Here is a 21035-nt window from a genome sequence, read left to right as displayed (position 1 = left end):
AAAATAATACACCAGCCCACTGGTCGGGACAACGAAACTATTTCTTAGGAAAACTCTGAAATCCAGATTAATAAAAAGCTAGACTTGAACAGGCATAACAGATAAAACTTTCTAAAAATTTTCCGAATGTTAGATTTACAAGCAATCAATTCTTCTCTGTTCTTGACAGGCCTCCAGATATAATATGGTCTTGTGTTACTAGGTCTGGGTTTCATTGGAATGGGAGACTTTTTCCAATTTTTCTAAACTTACAAAGATAAGTAAAATATTCCATAACTGATCCACATATTAATTTTTTTCTATATATCTGAGAGAGAAAGAGGGAAAGAGAGAGAATTGATTTCTTCTATATGTAGGGTTGGGGTGCATTCACAACAGATGCATTAATGGCAAATCATACAGTTATCAAATTCATATATAATATCTTATTAATTTTTCAAAGTAAAGAAATAGCACAGCATCTCTAGCACTGTGACTTCATGATAGTGCGGCTCTTTAAATTTTTTAATTGTGTAGAGACGTGACGACAAATTTGCGCTCCGCTGTTAGCCAACTTTTTATGACTCAAGGTAGTCTAAAATAAATATCGCTACAATAAATTGTAACGTGCGTCACCATACGCAGAGGAAATGCGCATCTGCGATATGTTTGGCCCGCTAACCCTCTGCAAACATCGGACCTCAGGTGCGAATTCTCAAGTGTCCAAGTTCGTGAGGCATTTCCTTTATCTTCCGATTTTTGTTTTGTTTTTTAAATATATTAATAAAAACAGTTTAACTTCCTGTCTTCTTCTTTTTTTTTTTAAACGTATATAAACCAAAAACGAGACAGTAATGTGCCCACCTTTAGTTACGTTTTCTTCCAGCATTAGTATTCCATGCACGTGTTCAATTTATCTTATTACACGTGATGTTTTTTTTTCTTCTTCGCAATTCTAATACTACTTGATGTATGTGAACGGAAAAGAACGCTCGAATTCATGCCTTTCTGAATTTATTTCATCCTTTATCAATACTACGTATTTCCTTTCTTTTTTAATAACTTAAGTAGTATATGCTAAATATAATTTGTAAGTTTGAGCGATAAGTTAATGTATACACGAAATACATCTCGCTGGCTGTAACAAAAGAAACCTTGTTGTCGTATATAAGTAGGTTACTATTGCAAAACTTATGGAAATCGTAGAAGGCGATTCAATGACTTCGAGACTCCACGCGCTAAGCAGACGACAATATTTATATAAGTGTAACACGTAATAACTATTTATTCCTACATGTAGAACGTAATAATTATTTCTGTGAAAATGCAAACAATTAATTAAAATTGGATGAAAGACGTCAGAAAAGTGTTGAAATTTTCTTGTATTTACGAATAATTAACATACATAACGATAATAACAACTTTTAAAAATAAAAACAATATATCAACATTTATCACGACGATAAAAGTAAATGTCTGTGCGTTGAAAATTTGTCTAAACTGTGATCATACAGTAGTACAGCAGCACAAATTGTAGACATATAAGTTCGATAAAACACGACACCACAAGTGTATAATGGAGCGGGAACTGACCACGGCACTCGGCAGTTGTTGACAAACATGAAAAAATGTCACAAAAAAATTTGCAAATTACGCAATCTTTTGCTTTTAATCTATTTTTCACAACTGTCTCAATGCTTTCTTGCGCAAGTGTCCGAAATCCAGGCATGCTTAACACCAGTTTCATCGTCTGTGCTATTAACCGATGTTACAAAAAATGAAGTCAGTGGACACAATGTCAATGCCCGAAAAACGCTTCCGTAACTCCTTTGATAAAGTATATTCTTCTCGAATATCTTCTTGTTTGCAGGCAAGAAATACTTGGACAATATAAACTGAGAGAGAATATCAAAAACCGTTTTGGGTTTCGGTTTTAGTCACATCAATATTTCTAGTAAAGTCACGTGTCACGTTCTTTTTTGATATTCATGTCTGGTCTTACTTCGCCACCCAGAATTGTCGCAATTTCCCCCTGCATGAAAGCCCAGGGAACGTTGGACCCAACCAGGGGGCATTTCTTGCCACTGGGACAGTACACCTCTGATCCAGCGCCTTGCATTTTGATGCTATTCCTGGAGCACGGGAAACAGAACTTGTGCTCACTTATTGATGGACACTGTACAAAGTGCGTGTCCTCGAGACGCTCGTGGCAAAGTGTGCATTTTAAGGTCTCTGAGCTTTGTACGTTGGTCTCCAACAACGAAGACGGGGCACTTTCTTTGATGGATATTGGTGGACCCCGTCTTGCCACAGAGGTTCCTTGCGAACTACCCGGATTTGTGAGGGAGTTCCGGTTGTTCGGCGAGACGGGACCGGAAGTGATGTTATCGGTAACGTTCATCAAGGCAGCCATTGGCGAGGGGCCGTTCATTGTAGCGCCCTCTGGTGGAGTAGGGGTGTGGTTACTTGATGGGGAGGTCGACGAGGATCCAGCAGACCCGTACCCCGTGGAATTCATAGTCATCTTCAGCGCCTCCGATTGGCTTTGAATCCATTGCTGACGCTTCCTTTGCTCTCCAAAATCGTTATCCGGTTCAGGGGACGCCTTCCTCTTCTTAGACTGTCCCTCAAAAGATCCATGGGACCCCTGACTTCGGGTGTGTGCAAGAGGAACATGTGGCCGTGTGTTCGGTGTTGGCAAGGGTGGTAAACTTGGGTTGTGGTAGGGAGATGGAATTATTTCAGGTTTAACAGCTTCTTTGAAAAACCTTACAGTTTCTGATAAAAGCTCACTTAAAACTTTCCAGTCATTCGAATTATGCTTCATTTCGTACTCCAAATACTTGTAACCAGATGAGAGCCCTTTGCCCACATCTTTCATGCTGTCTACGTGCATTTGTTTTACAACACTTGATGCACTGTTGTAAATATTACCTGAACCAAGAGGGTACTCCATGAACACCTTCAACTCAAAATCGACACCATTTTTCGAAGTTGAATCAAATGCAAAGACACGTCCAACAAAATGATAGTCTTTCTTGAATCGAATTTCAAACGGAACTGCTGACGACAAGGCTGCAATTGTTTCGCGGACAATTTGTGGACGCTTCGCCATATCTTCCGGCAAGGTAAATTTGAAAATGTTATCCTCATGATGGTTGCCTGAAGCATCATCATCATCATGGTCCGCGCTACGTTTCTTTGTATGCTGCAGACTATGACCGCCCATTGAAGCAACGTTTGGGTTGGGTACGTACCCTGGTCTGCCCTGGGGGTGTGCGCAAAACCTGGCATTGTGGTCCGGAAGATGGTGTATGGGAAACACCGCTGACACTGCTCGAGCCGACGACATCGGCATGTTGGACGCGCGGTGGTGCTCTTGCATTTGATCCTCGACCCGCCCCGGGACACCACCGTTAGAATGGTTCTGTGGCGGCGTATTATAGTCACTCATCATGGCTCTAGACCGGCTGTCGTAACGCTCGAGGGGCGGGTGGCCACGTGGGTGGTCAATGGACCCATGCTGGTCAATGGCAGTTCTCTGGGGAGGCAGTCCGTGGTGTTTCACTGACTGGCGACTCTCGTGGAATCCATGCGACCTCTTCATACTCCGTGCACTCTCCAGTACCATTTCTATCCTATCTGCACCTTCATAGTTGACACACCCACGACATACCGGCTCGGAAAAGTCGTGCAGCATTGCCCATGGCATGCGGGGTAAATCGCACAAGTAACATTGTTGTCTCTGCGTACGGTGAGGCATTGACATTGTTTTAATCTTTTTTAGTTCACCGAAGAATCACCATGTATTATCTCTCACAACGTTTTCTTCGTACGTCAACACTCTAACGCATCGTACACACGAATGTCAACAAAACCGCCATCCACTTGAAAATCAACAATACAGAACATTCTTGCGCATGCGGATTTCCCAATACTTAAAACTCAATCATCCTTCACGTATGGCTTGCACAGTCGACAGTTATTCTGCCGATAGACACATTATACTTTTGCACAATGCGCTGTTCACCGGAAAAACCCATCCATATTGCCTCTGCACGCAACAGTAATTGGATTCCAAATGTACTAGCGAGGAGATCCGATGGAGACATCAGGAAAAAAAAATAATAGAGTGTCACGCAAACCTAAGAGAATTCTCGGCTATTCATTCATCTCTTGGTGACCAAAGACCGCATAATTATCAATCGGCTCTGGCGTATTTTGTTATGATATGCTTTAAATCAAACTGACACGTCTTCACCAAAAGGTGGCTTTTCTTTAAACTGCTCGAGACGAAGAATTCCCTTCCTAAACAACGGGTCAACACGCGATAACTGCTGTATACTATACCAGCAATAACATGTCCCTGGATAAAATTTACATGCAGTAATTGGTGTATTCTTGAGTTATATGCTTCGGCATGAAAATCGGAAAAAGTTGTGTTGATAAAATGGAGGTTGTTCGTGCCGTAAACGTATTTCCTTGCTAAGAATTAATTAAATCGCGTTCATTTGCGTGTCTTTATGTCATTTACTGTTCGTGACGGGCACGGGGTTTCCAGATTTTCCGATATGAACCTTGAGCACAGACGGGCACATCAATAACCTCGCATTAAGCCGGAGAAGGGGGTCCATATCTTGTAAAAAGAAACTGTATTCAAAACAGAAAATCAATTGTGGAAAAAAAAATCTATTGAAACGGTGTGAGAACTATGGCGCATGTGTCCTAATTTTCTTCTCGCCATGGAAACAAATCGTTCAATGTTCAAAATGACGTCACAACCCTAGATAATTGGTACTTAGCCAGTAGTTCTATTTTCATCAACCATCGATTTCCGCTGAGTCTAAGTTGATTTTTTGCAAGTTACACCGTTGCATCTCCTGTGCAATATATTACAGATGTCGCAAATTTAATTAAATTCGAGCGAATCAGACAAGGTCATGGAAATCAGTGAAGGTCACACTTTGTTTTCTCTTGCTCGTTGTTTGATTGCTGCTGGTAAAAGAAACTGTCTACTAATATATGTATGTGGGTCTATTGTTTTAGCGATCGTTGAGGAGGCAATGACGTCACAGCGTCCTAAGAAAGCTTTGCAGTACTGAGGGAGACCAATAAAATCCATCTTAACCTTTACTTTTTATTACCCTTGTCTTCTTCATTAATAATAAATACATAATACTTTAACATTTTAAAGTCTTCATTAGCTATTGTCAATACTGATACTTCATATAAACGAAAGTTAACAGAAGCGATACTAATATAGCTGCAAAACGACACTTTGAATCTAAATCTAAAAACTGTCCTCAAAACTGTTTGTCTACGGAAGCGCGTAAATATTAATGTCATGGGATTATTTTAGCTTAAATCATGCAATCATTTTTAATTTACAACCAAAAAATCGATTTATTGGTTTCTATTTTTTCTGCTAATTTATTGATGTACACTTCTAGTTCGGCTGCCATGTAAAGGAAATTACGTATAAGTTTAAAGTCATCTTCAAATTTGACAAAAAACTACGCTGGGTAGAGATCAAATTTAAACAAATGCTTTCTGAACAAGTGCTCATTCGCTTATATTCATACAAATACCGAGCGAATTCAAATTATATGTAGATACAACATAAGAAGCTGTTCAATGACCTGTCCTGTCAGCTATTAAGATAACCCAAGGGTCCATTTTGTATCCAAACTATTTTATTTTTCTAAAGAATGCAATTCTTTAGTTGCAGAAAGCCAAACTGGACAGAAAAATATTGAATATATGGGTTGATTTATTTTTTTTCGTGTAACATTACGTTTAGACAATATTATCTACAGTGTGCTTGTTTTGTTCCATAAAGTAAGTCACTGTTGTCTGATGCTACCTGATTCGCCTTCTCGGCATCCTTCTGTACACTTCTATGTTTACAATATATATACTCTGTACTATGAAGTTTAGATTCCAAGATCAGCCGATAGGAGGGTTATTTTGCACAGGGATCGGCGCGTCGCTAACAGATTGTGTCATTTTCGATAAGTCACGCAACTTTGCCTCAATGTACCACGAGATATAGACCTCGGGCACGGAATGCAATTAGCGGTCCCTCCACTCGCACGCCATTCAAGGGTCCAGATGACAAGAGAGATCAGAAATTAATCATTATTTTTCAGCAATCCAATCGCCTTGGACATGCAAATTGCATATTAAAATACATATGAACTGTTGACAATAATGTCAGGAAAGCTTTTTCTATGTAGAAGGGATGGCATGCTGTCATGAAAACAGAAAAAGCAAAGGGGGCATGCATGATTAAAATTTTATAGGGTTCAAGTCGATAAAATAAGATGGTATTAAAACAGACACGCCAAGATTTTCAGATTCTCTCTCTCTCATTCTCTCATATCTATCTATCTATCTATCTATATATCTATCTATCTATGCATGCATTTTTCTAGGAAAGAAAATGAAAAAAAAAAAGAACCGTATTTACTGAGTATACGTAAGTAAACAAATTATAAAAAAAGAAGAAGAAAAATATTTATTTACTTGCTGTGTATGTCTTATAAAGAAACATGTTAAATTTTCAATTGTGATCCAAAAATACGATGTATAGATTTTGATAATATAATTATTTTTAGTATAGCTCAATCAAAAGATCATCCACTTTCTTGGGGATTCGCTTTGGGGGACATTTCAAAGACAGACGTCTGAAGAGTCGTAAATAGCAGCTCTCTTGAAACACGTCCAAGACATCTGACAGATACAGAGCTTGTTCCGCTGAGAGTACAAGATGAAACTGAACGATTCAGGATATTTTTGGAGAGAAGTCTCGTCAAATATCGCATCATGGGCATCACTACGAGACGAGGGGTGTTAATGATCAGATGAAATTTTGATTTTCTTCTCGACTTTATCTGAACCATTATACAAATGTCGTTAACAGAAAGACACTTCATACACATATTTTATATATATAATGGACCCCTTCATATTGTGCATTTTCTTTCAAAATAAATATATAAAATTCAGTATAATCTTATAATTTTCTTTTAAATTCTTGTTGTCTAAAGGTGAAGCGCAAATGGTAACAAGCAGCTACACTGGTCTGCGAGTCATGAGTTCAAAAGCCGCTGTAGCTTTTACAGTTCTGGTCTTTCTTTAAAATTTTTAACTGTTTTTATTCAACTTCAAATTGAAAAAAAAAAACAATAAGATATATTAGGAATATGATGTACTTTCATCAACATTACCATCTTAATGTGACCCGTACTTTCTTAAGTAAGCCTTTGGCCAAAGTGTGCATTTCTGATCAACATTCAATATTCAAAATTTGTCCCATTTCTGTTATATAACGACTTCCTGAGACCCCCTACTGCGCTCATGATAAGACGCGCGGAGACTTTTAATAACAGGAAGTCTCCACCATTTGACTCGGGGCCGACAACGTTGAATGACCCAATTATACCCAAAACTCAATGCTGATTGCAATCCGGGGGAATTCTGGGCTTCACACTTCTAAAGCGATTGACAGGTTTAATTGGTACAAAGTATTTAGTCGCAGTTTTAGCTCACCTGGGCCAAACGTCCGGCGTCCGTCAGTTTCGACGTTAATTCTGAGTCCATTTCTACCAACATTTGGCACAGGACATTCGAGGGTTACGGGCTTTCATGATTCCTTAGACCCTTGTCATGGGGAATTAATTAAGAAATGTGTTAAATCATCCTCTCTAAAACCAGATAATTGGTAAAACATGTACATGTACCAAATACTATGGTTATTTTTTTTTAAATCAAGGATATGTTATTGTGCATGACAAGTACAGGATGTTTCTAATCTGTATTTAAATTACACACATTTTTATAATATGAATTTTCGGACTTTTTCGACACAAGAATGTTGATAAAACCCCATATGAATCATGTTAAGTAATATTAAAAGATAGAATAAATTCAATCAAACTATGTATCAGTGATAGAAATATTTCTGGAAAATTTATGGATCCAAGAAAATTTTGAACTCTCGTCTCGTTCAACCAAACGCTCGGCTGTCGCCGTTAATCTCCGACAAGCAAGGGAGACTCTCTGCTTGTCGGAGATTTACGGAGACAGCCGAGCGTCGAGTTGAACGAGACTATATATTGAACTATTGCGTGAGAATACATACAACTACAAACAATATCTAAATTGTTCGTACCATTTAAAATCTGACTATTTTCAAAGTATTTATAAATATGTTTCCTTGAAAAACAATGCTTTAGCATAGTGACTTATACATTATTTCGGATTTATCAATTATTCTCAAGAACTATTTCTTGTCAGCGGCGAAGATTTGTGCTTTGGTCCAAACACTGTTTCACTTTCGGTTTGTCAGAGTAACTGCATAGGAGAGTTGATTAAAATCAACTCCCAAAAATAAATGAACACTTTTAAAAATCTTTTGCTAAAGGGCCTTCCAAAATACCAATACGACAGCGTGCTAATGCACAGAAGCTTTAAGTTAGTGGGTACCATGACCTTTAGTATTGAGAGAGGTCCCTTTACTTACATTTATTTTATCTCAAAAATAATTCTTCTGAACAAAAAAGAGGCAATATTTTATGAAATTAACATTATTTTAGATAGTAATATTAAATAAAACTAGTACGCTGTTAGTCGGAGAAGAATGTCGTTGCTATGGTGAGAGCTGTAACCCATGGACCTCTTGTTTTGATGTCCGGAGTCTTTAACAAGCAATGTCATAAAACATTTTATGTGAGGTTTTTTTAGAGACTAATTTTTTAAGCATGAAATAATGACGTCTAGGACCTTTTGATCAAATGAAAAATAATGTTTTTTGGCCACTGTAAAATATCTAATACTGGTATTCTGTTTTCCAATTCAAAAAATATTAAAGTCAAGTATAACACTTGTGTCCACAAGACACAACTAGGTCTTTTCTAGGGGTCCTACATACCAAATAAGGCACAATTAAGACATGTTCCGTTAGCCACCTCCCCATTTCAAATTAAACAAATCAGAGAGCTATTTAATGAGTATGGAGTGTAGCCAGTTGTGTTAACATCAATGAAACACGTAAGATTTTATCACTTTGGAAATGATATTGAACTGGATGTTGATTAAATGTCTTTAGCATTTGTTTGCTTTTCAATGTCACTTCTCTCCCATATCTGACAGGATTTGTGACTCATTACACCAGCTGGATTTGCTGGGGATGAGACGTTCGGGGTCAAAGGGTCATGGTAGTGAGGAACTATTAGTGTGCAAATGACGGGGATTACATTCATTGATAAGTACCCTCAGGCCAAGTATATTGGAGGGACAATGTCACACAAACACACCCACATGCACACGGAAATGAATAATTTATGGACTCTCTGCATAGCTCTGGATCTTGGTTACATTGAAATTTAAAGGGTTAAACAAAGCTTTCGTATGTTTTGTTGTGAGGAGAACATTTCTATTGCCGAGTGGTTATACATTTGAATCAATATATAACACTCAGTAACGGAGTAATTTTTTTGCTTCAAAATTTATTTGACAACATTAGTTATTTTCACAGTTGTTTATGGTAAATTTTTCCTCAAATAAAATAATAAGGTATTTTATATTCTGCAAGACTATATAAAACCTTGGTTTTATTGAGTCAAAATGCTAAAAATTAACATTAAAATATATAGTCACAGGTTTTAAAGACTTTGATCATATTACCAATCAAATTTTCATCTCATCAAGCTCAAAATTCATCCCTCCTTATTTTCCTTTTGTTTATGGTGGCCTAGTAAACTTGATGATGGAATTTTTTTTTTCATTTACAGCCTTGTGACATCTAAAACTAAAATTCAGTTGTTGTCATGTTTAGTTCTTTTAAACACCAACGCTTCAAACAATACAACAGATTTTGGTGCATCTTTACAATGCAGATTGCATTACATAGGAAGGTACATACAGTCACACGCCCTTAATGTTAAGAAGATGAGTGAAAAAATAAAAATTCTTTTGCTTCAGTACCCCTTTGTTCCATAAGGTAGTCTGCAATGTAGTGATTTAAGAGTGAATATATGGAGCTTAGTCTTGACTACCGGTACCTGAAGCTGTGTAAGAGTACTTTAGGTAGTTTCCATGACTACCAAGTATAATCCCTGTCAGTGTCATATTGCACGGCCTTAAGCAGACTAGAATTGAATTTACAGTGCTGTACAATTCGTTTCCTCAGCGTAACCCTTTTTCTACTCTTTTCTACCCATAATTTTCAAGGAAACATCTTAGAATCTACATTAAAGGACAGACAGTAGGTCAAAAAGTAAGGAACACGTGACAGTCTTCAGGAATTGTTCCTACGTGATCTCTGGGGTTCCGTGACATGGCATCCCGTTAATAATCTACAGTCTACAAGTGGGTGTCAGTTAATCGGCCACCACTGGAGGAGTTCTGCGGAGGTGATCATGATCTGATGTACTGCATACTACAGCAGACACACAAATCACTAGCTTTCTTTAATTACCCCTAGTGTTCGCACTTCTAAAGGTCTTTTTCTATCATTTTGTTAAAGACAATTCCCGTTTTAGAACCAATAAAAGGTCCTTTGTAAAATAATTTGAAAAGGAACAGTAATATTGAGGCTAAATTTAATTAAAAGACAAATTACCTTATCTTCAACTCAACTGGATATTTTTTTTTCATTGTAATCTGTAGTCAATAATTGTTAGAATTGGTTCTTCCAACTTTGTAGTGATGAAAGAATCATGAAGATATATGTAACAATGCACATACCAGCCATACATGTGACAATCATTAAAAATTCTAAATAAATGTAATAGAGCTATCAAATCCAAAAATTAGAGTTCCCTATCTTTAAAATTTGATAGAAGTAGAGAGGTAATTTACATCTAACAGTCTCATTGGGCATATGCATGAAATTTACATTCTATTGAAATCTTTTTATGACTAAGACTGCACACTATAATTTTACAAAATTATGATATTCTCCAACCAATCATCGTAACTTCTTTATGTTATATTTTTATCAATCGGGAACATTTAATATTTCTTCCTGCTTGGCTTGTGTACTGTGCTTATCTGTGTATATATCTATACTTTACTACATTATGCAGATACACAATAAACCCATGAGTGCTTCTGTACTAACCACAAAGATCACTATCTGTGAAATCAACATGGCTTCTTGCCAATCTGTTAATATATACACCAATATGTAGTACATACATGCATAGGTAGTCTCTTCTGGATGCTCACCTTCATAAGAATGTGCTTTAGATTATAGGTTAGCAAAGATTTTGCATATACTTCTTAAATGCAAGCAAATTGAAATGTTGTATATTCCAGTACAAATCAATGTAAAAAAAAAATAATCTTAAAATTTAAAATATAACAGTCGGATGACTGAATAACATTGTTAAAATTCTAACAACCATGGAAATGTCTTTAAATCCTTCTAATCACCATTTTTGTATTTCAAGTACTTTAGGATATAACAGAGATAAAATCAATGTTTCAGGAACTTAAATAACTCTTAATTAATACATTATACATGTATATATACTTAAAAAGATATACATACAAATTCAGAAAATTTTTCCCCGGGGGGGGGGGGGGGGGGGGGGGGGGTCCTAAGGCCCTTTTTCTGTAATTTTACAATGTGTACTTATTAAGTTTAGGGGGGGGGGGGAGGGGTGTCCTTCCCGTCTATATCCGTGCATCTGCTCATGAATATACCAAGGTGAATGTAATTAAAAGTTGAGATTCAACTTCCACTTAGAATGATAAATGTGTTTAATTTTAACCATAGATTTATTATTGATTCCAGTGTTGCTGTAAATTCCTAATCAAAATTGTGGAATGATATCTGCATGAAATTGTGAGAATTACTTGTCACATATTTAAAGATCTCACTTTTATTTTCTGACAGTTATTAGTTATGAAGTTACAATAAAAGTTCAGCACTCGCTATTTTAAATTCTCTCAATTTGAAACAAAACAACAGAAATAAGTACTCCCGTAAAATAATGAATCTACAGTATCAATGCGAGTACATTGTACACATACAATGTACATGCAAAGTGTGTCACAGTGGATTCATAAAGTACAACTATTAATATGCCAAGAATTTTAAATCTGTACAACAATTCTAATAATTGGGGAAAATTATATGCAATGTAAATATCTGGAATCTGCATAGTTTACTAATTATAATTATTGGAAAAAATTATATGCACTATAAATATCTGGAATCTGCGTAGCATGTACAAGTATCAATCATACACGTCCTTGAAACATTTTTGGAAATTATTATTACTTTAATATCTACTTAGTAGTTATGTACTTTTTCCCTGGTGGCAAGTTAGGTTAATTCATTTTCCTCGAATCAATTGTTTTTATGTTTGTAGTGACTGGTAAAGTTCAATTCTGTTCAAAGTGGAGATAATCAAATTTTAATTTTTCAAAAAGCCTTGAAATTTCTGAAAATCACTTTCACAGTTATATATTTCATTCAGGAAGTTAAATGTATTTATATTGGTACTTTTACTAAATGTAAATAGAATCACAATAGCACTTATCTTGTTTCTATAATGCATATACCAGCATTTTTAGGAAATCATTACTACAGCCATTCATGAATAGAATTATTTAATATATATTTACATGTATATACATACACTTTACTTTTCATAGAAAAATTCAACTAGGAAAATAATTTCATTCCAAGGTAAATTTTTGCCCAATCTAGAATGTTCAATGAAAAGAACAGTTTCTGAAATATGATTATTTATAGATAAGATCTTACTTGTCTTTATCCTGGTACTTTGTGGGCTCCGGCACATCCCTGCGAGGGGATCCATCAGCAGCCAGAATTTCCTCCAAAATTCCTCGAGCTATAAATGAGAATAATTATGATATACCTGTAGTATCAGATACAGAATTGAATTTGACCCATGCTATTTCAGCCCAATTGCAGTAAAAATCAATTTCACTACTTCGTAATTTCCCCTCTTAACTAGTACGTACATTTATACTCCAATACAATTCAATAATAATTTACTGTTTTAAATTCACTTATAAGAGAACCTGAATGAAATGAACAAAAATAAAATCAGGACAAAAATAGCATCTTATAATCATATTAATTACAATCCCTTTAGAAAAAGTTACAAAATCATAAACCTTACCTATTTTCTGGTAATAATTACCAGTAAAACAAATAAACTCTTGACTAATTTATTCACTTGGATAATTTTGTTCACTAGCATGTTATGTTGAATGAATAACTGGTAATTTAGATCCTATGGTAAATTTCCAGGGCACCAAAGTTCATGTTCTTTTCATGACATTTCTTAGAAACTTTTCTTCCATGACCATGCAATTTCAACTGCATGATTAATCATAGTACTGAAGTACTGACGGGAGTTGATTTTATTGATTGTTATTTATTTTAAAATCAACGATATGTTATTTTGCATGGCAAGTAAATTCGTACAAGTATTTGAATTACGCACATTTTTATAATATGAATCCTACAGGAATTTCGTGAAAATCCACTATCAATCATGTTGTGTAATACTCAAAGAATTATTCCATCAAACTATGTTTTAGTAATTGAAATAGTTATGAGAAATTGTATGGATCCAAGCAAAATTGAACTCTACTCTCATTCAACCAGACTCTCAGCTGTATCCGTTCATCTCCAACAAGCAAGAGAGACTCTATGCTTGTCGGAGATTTACAGAGACAGCCGAGCGTCTGGTTGAACAAGACTATATTGGACTCTGGCATAGGAATACATAAAATGTACGACTTCAAATAATATCTAAATTGTTCGTACCATTTAAAATCTGACTATTTACAAGGTATCTATAAATGAGTTTCCTTGAAGGACAATGCTTAAGAACTCATTACATCGAATTTGTTGATTAGAACTAAATGTTGCCAGCGGTGTTGATTTGTGCTTAGCTCCAAACATTGTTTCACTTTTGGTTTGCCTGAGTAACTGCATAGGAGAGTTGATTAAAATCAACTCCCAAAAATATATTCAATAAAATATCATAATGACTGAATACATGCAATTCATTGTAAGTATAATACAAGTAAATGAAAATGCCATTACTTGATTGCTGTTTCTTGTTTTTGAATTCAAATGACAGTGGTTTTGGGGGGTTGCCCCGTGGTTTGGGGGTCTCTGGAGATTGATGGTCCTGGAACAGTTCCTGGTTGTAGTCACTGTGGCCCGGTTTTGGGACGGTCATCTTTGTTATAGGTCTTGGGGGAAACTCTCTCTTTCTCTGCACTGGGGGGCTCCTTGAAGGAGAGCGGATCGTGGGAGATTTCGGCCGAGGTACTTCCCCTCTGTTTTGGGGCGTTCTTGATAGTGATAATAACTTTGCCTTAAATGTGGAATAAAAGTTGATATCAGGTTAAGTTGTTACAGCTTTATAAAGTTATGAAATTGATAAAATCATTTCAATTTTGATAAGCTGTAGAAACATTTGCAAGGTATTGGAACATTTCATGTCTGATAAGAAACATCTATTGAAACAGTAAAATTTAAGTGCCTGATTGTACAAGTGTATGCCAACATTAGCTTGTCTATTATTAGGACAAAATTACTTTACACTTACATTTACTATATGCTCAAAGGGTTAAATGCAAGTACCTTCTTTCTGAATTGCAATTCTACTAAGATATACCGTAGGTAATGTCTTCTGGAAATGCTAAATACATGATTTTCAAGCCTCTATACTTTGGAACATTTCACCTTTACATCACGTTGTTATTTACAGTAGTCTACACATTAGGTACTGACCAGGCATTCACTTACCTGCATGGCCACCTGGTGTTCCTCTAACCTCTCCAGATGCTGTATTCTCTTTTCTGTGACTGACGCCAGCTGTTTCTCTAGCTCGACCACTCTTTCAGAGTGCGACTCCTCCTTCAATGGTGGGGCAACACCGGACTGGAGACCAGCAATTCGATTCAGAATATTAGCCATCTCCTGTTGTGCCTTTAATTGTATAAATATCAGATCATTCAATATCTAATCATGTCTGTATACCATCATGTACACTAAAAGTACCAGCATACAAATGCTCCAGCATTACAAGTAAAAAATTAAACTTATGTTGCAATATATCAATAGACTCATTAAATTTGTTTTCATCATAGCTTATGTCAGGTGCTTATACCATATAGTCTTTGCACCCCTTTGTTACCTTGAGGAATGGTTGTGTGGCGGCAATAGCAGCACTCGCTGCACTAGCAGCCACAGCAGCAGTCAGGGACTCTGTGGTTTGATCGCTCACATTGTTGGATTCCTTCTTCGAAGTCTTGGCAGCTGGACCTATAAGTCTGGGCTGGACCACCCTTTTCTTAGGCCCCCCTTGTAATCTGGGGAAAAAAGAACTTGTAATTGACCAAACCCATAGAAATTTTTTTTAAATCTTGACCGACGTCTCTGTCAAAGCAGCAAAATAAAAAGGTTTAAACCATTTTTTGAGCTGCATGGTTCCTTAGGAAATTGTTGATTGAATTGTTAATTTGTTATTCACACATCTGTATCTGTGCTAGGCTGTCATTTTTTATTTTTAATATGTTTTATACATTTGAATCAAACAGAGGATCAAGCAATCTTTATGATCGCTAGAGGAGCATATTCTATATGGCAATAGTAAATTAACTTCCCAAACCATTTTTGTGTTAATTCAAATATTGAATAGATTGTACATGTTGCACTGATACTCATCTAAGTCAGTTAACTAAATCATTTTAAGTTCTGCCGATATATCTATGTCAGTTAGGAAGAACAGCTTACCTCCTTGTAAAATTTTCTTTCATCAGCCGTTGTTTCTCTGACAGGTGGAATTTTTCCACATGAATTTCTCCAGAATCTAATGGATGATCCACCACGGATGTTCCATTGCTCTCAGATCCCTGCTTCAATCCATTACTGTGATGCTTTAAAAATGATGAATAAAAACATAATATCTATCATTATTTAACATACTAAGCATATCACTGACAATCAACATGAAAAAAATCTTGATTTTCTCACATACTCTGTAGATCTTTACACATAATGCCAAAATTGAAGTCATGAAAAATTTGCACTTATATATTGGAGAATTTCAAAATTGCAATAGTTCTCATAAAATAACCAGGTTTCAATATGCTTCTTCAACCTACTTTTGTTGTGTAATGATGGAACTTATCTGGCAGTCTGGGTGGAATTTTCTCGTCTTCCTCCTGACTGGCTGTGGATACGTCCTCCATGGATAGGGGTGCTGATATTGTGACCAGCTTCTCCTGAATGGTGAGTATCTGGCCCGAGTCGCTGAGAGAGTTGTCTGAGGAGAGGGAACTCCGGGTGGAGACCGTGACAATCCTCTCTGGCACAGTCACTATCTCTGGTTGACTGCTGGTAGCACTATGAATGCTGGTCTCTACTGACTCTGTAACTGTTGACAAATCAAGTTTCAATAAAAAATCAAGATTCTTCAAACAAAAATTCAATATTAATTAAAGCTTGGTTTAAATATTAATATTTTCAAAGTAAAAAGTAAGAAAACCCGACATTAAAATTTTCCCCCAAAAAATGAATATGCTACCTAATTTTTCAGGCACCATATCTTGACTCTCTGCTTGCTCTTTGATAAAGTCATCTAAGTAGCTGCCTTTGTCATCATGATCATTCAATGCTCTCATGTCTCTAAGAACTTTCTCCGGAGTGTGTCTTTCTACAAAGGCTGGTTGTGGGAATCCTCCCTTTTTCTGTGGTTTTTCTGGGGTACCTGGACTATCCCTCTTTGGCTTGCTGGACTGTTTGCCTTGTGGAGTGCTCTGTAGAGTTATAATGTCCTTGGGGTTGTTACTTACAGGTTTGGAGGAAACTTGCTGCCCACCTGTTTTTGAGTCTTGAACTGGTTTTGAGGTTGGTCCTTTAATCACAGATCCTGACTTACTTCCAGTGGAAGACTTTGATGTTGCTGAGTTTGGTCGACTAGAATGTTTTGCTACTCCTGGGTTTTCTCCCCCTCTGGAACTTGATTGGGACCCAGTTGAAAGTTCATGTGCATCTCTACTTGTGTTCTGTTTTTTAATAATGGCTCCTTCTGGTTGTCCATTCTGAATTTTGGGGGATTCATTTCCTGCATTTACTTCCTCCCGTGGACTTTCATAAGGAGATTTGATTTCCCTCAGCAGTTTCGATGAGACTTTAACTTTCACAGGTCCAGAACTATTGAAATTCTCCTTGCCAAATGAATATTTGGAACACTTTGAGATGTTACTTGTGTTATCCACACTCTGAAAGCTCTTGTCATCTAACACACTCCTCTCCCCTGGTGCAGCGGTGGTAGATCTTATCAGTACATCACTGGCAGTAGTACTGACGTCTGAACTATGTTGAGAAATATCTAACTCATCTACCTCTTTAGAATGAGATGGGAAAGTTCTAGGGGATTTGTCTTCTGTTTTACCTATCCCACTATCTGGGATTTCTGTAAAACTTTTCTTCTTGGACCCAGAGGAAGATCTGCTGCATGAAGATGCTTGTGATCTGCAAAATATAAATGTCACTCACTTTTAAAAAGTAGCTAAAGAATTAATATATTTAATCAATTACTGACTTGGTCTCTCAAAATTTAACTTAGCACTGATTTGTCCTGTTCAGAATCATCAACAAGATTAAGATCTGCATTTTTTAAAATTAAGATTAATTATGTCAACAAAATATTACATTGATTAGATTTAATGCAGAAAACATCTGACAGGAAATAAGAGATCGTACATGAATTGTGTACTATTTCAATGCTCTGCCTTCATCAGCTGCTCCAAAAGATACAGCTAGATCTATTATTTGACAGAATTTAAAGAAATGTCAAATTAAATGATACCTTCAGACCTTACCTATTAGATTTGTCTAACGCTTTTACTGCTGCATCTGTTGTTGACAGCAATTCAAGCATCTCTTCCATTTTCAATGCTTTGTTGAACCCGTTGAATGAACTCTTTTGAACTAAGAAAATTCGGAAGGGTGCACTGTTGTGGAAATGGCTCTTTCAGGCATTATGCTCTCCCAGACTTTAAGCAGTTGTCTATGAAGAATTATCATGTTTAAACACCATCAAGCAAAGCACACATATTTCTTATTTAGTCTATAAACTGAAAACATTTTTAAACACCCGCTACATTTTTGTCAACAAAAATATCTCCAGGAATGCAATTTGTAACGAGCTTTATCATTGGTGTATCTATCATAAACGATTGTCGTAAATTTGATATTTATTATTCATATCCAGCAAATTGTTTATAGTTTTTAAAATAAAAGACACAATTCGTGATTTTTAAACAAATAAAAGTTATGTGGTAGCATATTTAAAGTATCATTTTAATTTTGATCATAACTATCCAATCAGACATCGTGTAATCAAAACTTGGATGTCTATCATCACTTTCGGCAGAAGTTGTATTTGTCGAAACTTGTCAAGATTACCCACGTGGGAAGGTAAACAAACCCTTGCTGAATATGAAAATTGTTCAAAGACACAATTAAAAAATAATTTTATCATGTTACGTTAATTAGCAAGGTAAAATATGTGTATATTTGGAGACACGGCCAAATTTTCATTATAGTTCATTCATTTCGAATTTGTTCTGTTATTTCAAGGTTGCAGCATGTACTATTTTAAGTGCTTACATCATATGATACCTCACTGTACGAGGCTTAACACGAGCTGGCACCGTGTTTTGTTTTTATTTTTGCGACATCAATACTGTCTTTGTAATTAGTAAATCCATTCATTCTTTCTTCATAGTGTTGATATCATGCAAGGACTGCATTCAGCATGTTTACATTTTCATGACATAAATAGAGTACTGGCGTCCGACCAGTTCTCGCCGAGTACCATTTCTCGCCAGTACATTGTGACATCATTTTTGTCTATAGTTTTATATGTTGATGAAATGACGTCACAATGTACTGTCGAGAAATGGTACCTGGCGAGAACTGGTCGCACGCCAGTAGTCATTTATCATTTAGGGCCAGGAATATGACACTCAGACAAGTTTGATTGCTAGCATCAGATAGATTGGTAGAATATCTGACAAGAGAATCCGATCATTCAGGGGGCACATATTTATAGCCCGGTGTGCATGGTCCATCATTATGTCTCTCATCCTATTAAATTTATATGCAGGAGTACCCAAGGCTCAGATTTGAATCCCAGACTGGTCTGCCATTAAATCTCTCATCCTGATACAAATGCTAAGCTGTACATATTTAAATATATATATATATACATGTACAAACAAGTTTCATCTGAAATCAGAATTGCATGGTATCTTGCCAGTGTTTAAAAAGTATCATTAAGATTAATGAATGATGAATGAATCTTAAAAATTTAGTGAACAAACATTCCGAGTCTATTGCATACACAATGCATGTCCCTGTCAACCCCCCCCCCCCCCCCCCCCAATGTTGAATCATGTGCTAAATTATTATAATGGTATGTCACTCCTACATATTGTAAATTGAGAGCATCACTGATCTATCTCTGATCATCGTCAGAAACCCACAGTTAGTCTCACTTCTCTTACCTAAGAGAAAAGAGAAGCAAGACTGGGTTTCAAACGATGGGATCTTATTTATTCAGGTCATAGAAATTTAAAATCTCATTACACAACGTTACATGTTATACATTGAATAAAGAATTCTTCTTTATTTTAGTGAAACAAACACAGTATGGCAACCCCAAATTTACAAGAAATAGATCCAGAGGCAGCAGTTAAACAGGTTATTCTTAAAATCTACAATATTGAGAACAAAAAAATAACCATTTATTGCTCTCAGAATGATGCATTGATACTGCAAATTCAATAATGCATCAAAACAGCATTTTTTTGGCAATTTAAAACAATATTGATTATTGCAGTATTAAAGCTGTACTAATATACCTTAGAAATATGGTATGCATTTTTCAAGACAAGTTTTGATTCTTATTTCTATTTCATGCATCAGTTTAAAGAGTTCATTGGAGCATACAACAAAATCACTCAGATGTGTTTCAAAGACTGTGTTCATGATTTTACCACAAGGAAAATTTCTAATGCAGAGGTTTGTACTTGAATAATTCATTGATACTTATAGAGACACATGCATTCTAACAGAAAATTCCAATTATTTTTAAAAATCTTAAAAGGTTTGATAAAAACTAAAATATATGGTGGCTCTTTTGAAATATTTCTTTATTTACATTAACCTAAGTGATTTAGGTAATTTAAAAAAGAATTTTTTTGGCTAGAAAATATTAATATTTGGATAGAGTAAAGTATTTATTTGCTCTTGACTTCAAGGAAATGCTTAAAATTTCTCTATACCTTCTACACATTTTATGTGGTATTGATAATGTTTTTTCTAGCATCATTTCATATTTCTTTTTCAGAATAGCTGCTCCATTAACTGCTTAGAGAAGTATTTAAAGTCCACACAAAGGATATCAACCAGGTTTCAGGAGCACCATCTACAGTACACAGACGACTCTCCATACAAAGCAATGGCAGGCAAAAGTTGATGATATGTTTTAATATATAGGAGGACTTCATAACGAATTGACAGAATATTAGTTTGTGTGAAACCCATGTGATGGGTTATTGTAACAGTATCCATTGTGTATTATGCAATGTTTTGCCGAGATATCGAGACTGGAGAGATCTGTTACCATATATGCATGTATTAATGTGTCAACTGAGTAGATAAAATAATATACACTCATGATGAAATACACAATCATGATTGTTTTAAAAGTGTTAATGGTTAAAAAGCACCATCAGTACAAAAGAATACATCATACTGAATACAAATTGTGATAAATGGAAAATGTAAATTGATTGTACATTATTTTGTAGTTGATCAAATGTTCACTTCGAATACAACAAAATGTCAAGTTTTCTTGTTTGCTTATTATTCACATGAATTCCACTTGGAAATCTGACTTTGATTACGTAATATCAACTGAAACATGAAATAAAATTCCCATAAACCATTTACTGGTAAACAGTCATATGATAGTGCA

General features: G+C 35.8%; 2 protein-coding genes across 3 annotated transcripts in view; both read right to left on the bottom strand.

Annotated features, from left to right (window-relative positions):
* The window catches only part of LOC105319832 (TALPID3 protein), a 42471-nt gene extending 24264 nt beyond the window's left edge, over positions 1-18207 (bottom strand). Inside the window, exons 1-8 of one of the 2 annotated variants that reach the window (XM_034468645.2) lie at positions 17872-18207; positions 16572-17521; positions 16150-16421; positions 15779-15921; positions 15180-15354; positions 14789-14971; positions 14078-14354; positions 12761-12848 (exon numbers count right to left, since the gene is read on the bottom strand). In XM_034468645.2, the coding sequence (XP_034324536.2) occupies positions 12761-12848; positions 14078-14354; positions 14789-14971; positions 15180-15354; positions 15779-15921; positions 16150-16421; positions 16572-17521; positions 17872-17939 (2156 nt within the window). In that variant the 5' untranslated portion in view covers positions 17940-18207. The remainder of the gene's footprint in view (positions 1-12760; positions 12849-14077; positions 14355-14788; positions 14972-15179; positions 15355-15778; positions 15922-16149; positions 16422-16571; positions 17522-17871) is intronic. The other variant, XM_011417530.3, reaches the window with a different exon arrangement.
* LOC105319831 (interferon regulatory factor 2-binding protein-like B) lies at positions 1344-5095 on the bottom strand. The gene has a single exon (XM_011417529.4). The coding sequence runs from the start codon at positions 3746-3748 to the stop codon at positions 1940-1942; it is 1809 nt and encodes a 602-aa protein (XP_011415831.3). The 5' UTR covers positions 3749-5095; the 3' UTR covers positions 1344-1939.
* Positions 18208-21035: the final 2828 nt, after the last annotated feature.

The sequence above is a fragment of the Magallana gigas genome, chromosome 6 (genome assembly GCF_963853765.1).
Source record: "Magallana gigas chromosome 6, xbMagGiga1.1, whole genome shotgun sequence".
NCBI lineage: Eukaryota > Metazoa > Mollusca > Bivalvia > Ostreida > Ostreidae > Magallana > Magallana gigas.
The sequence above is the reverse complement of the archived record's forward strand: the minus strand, read 5'-3'. Positions and strand labels throughout refer to the sequence as shown.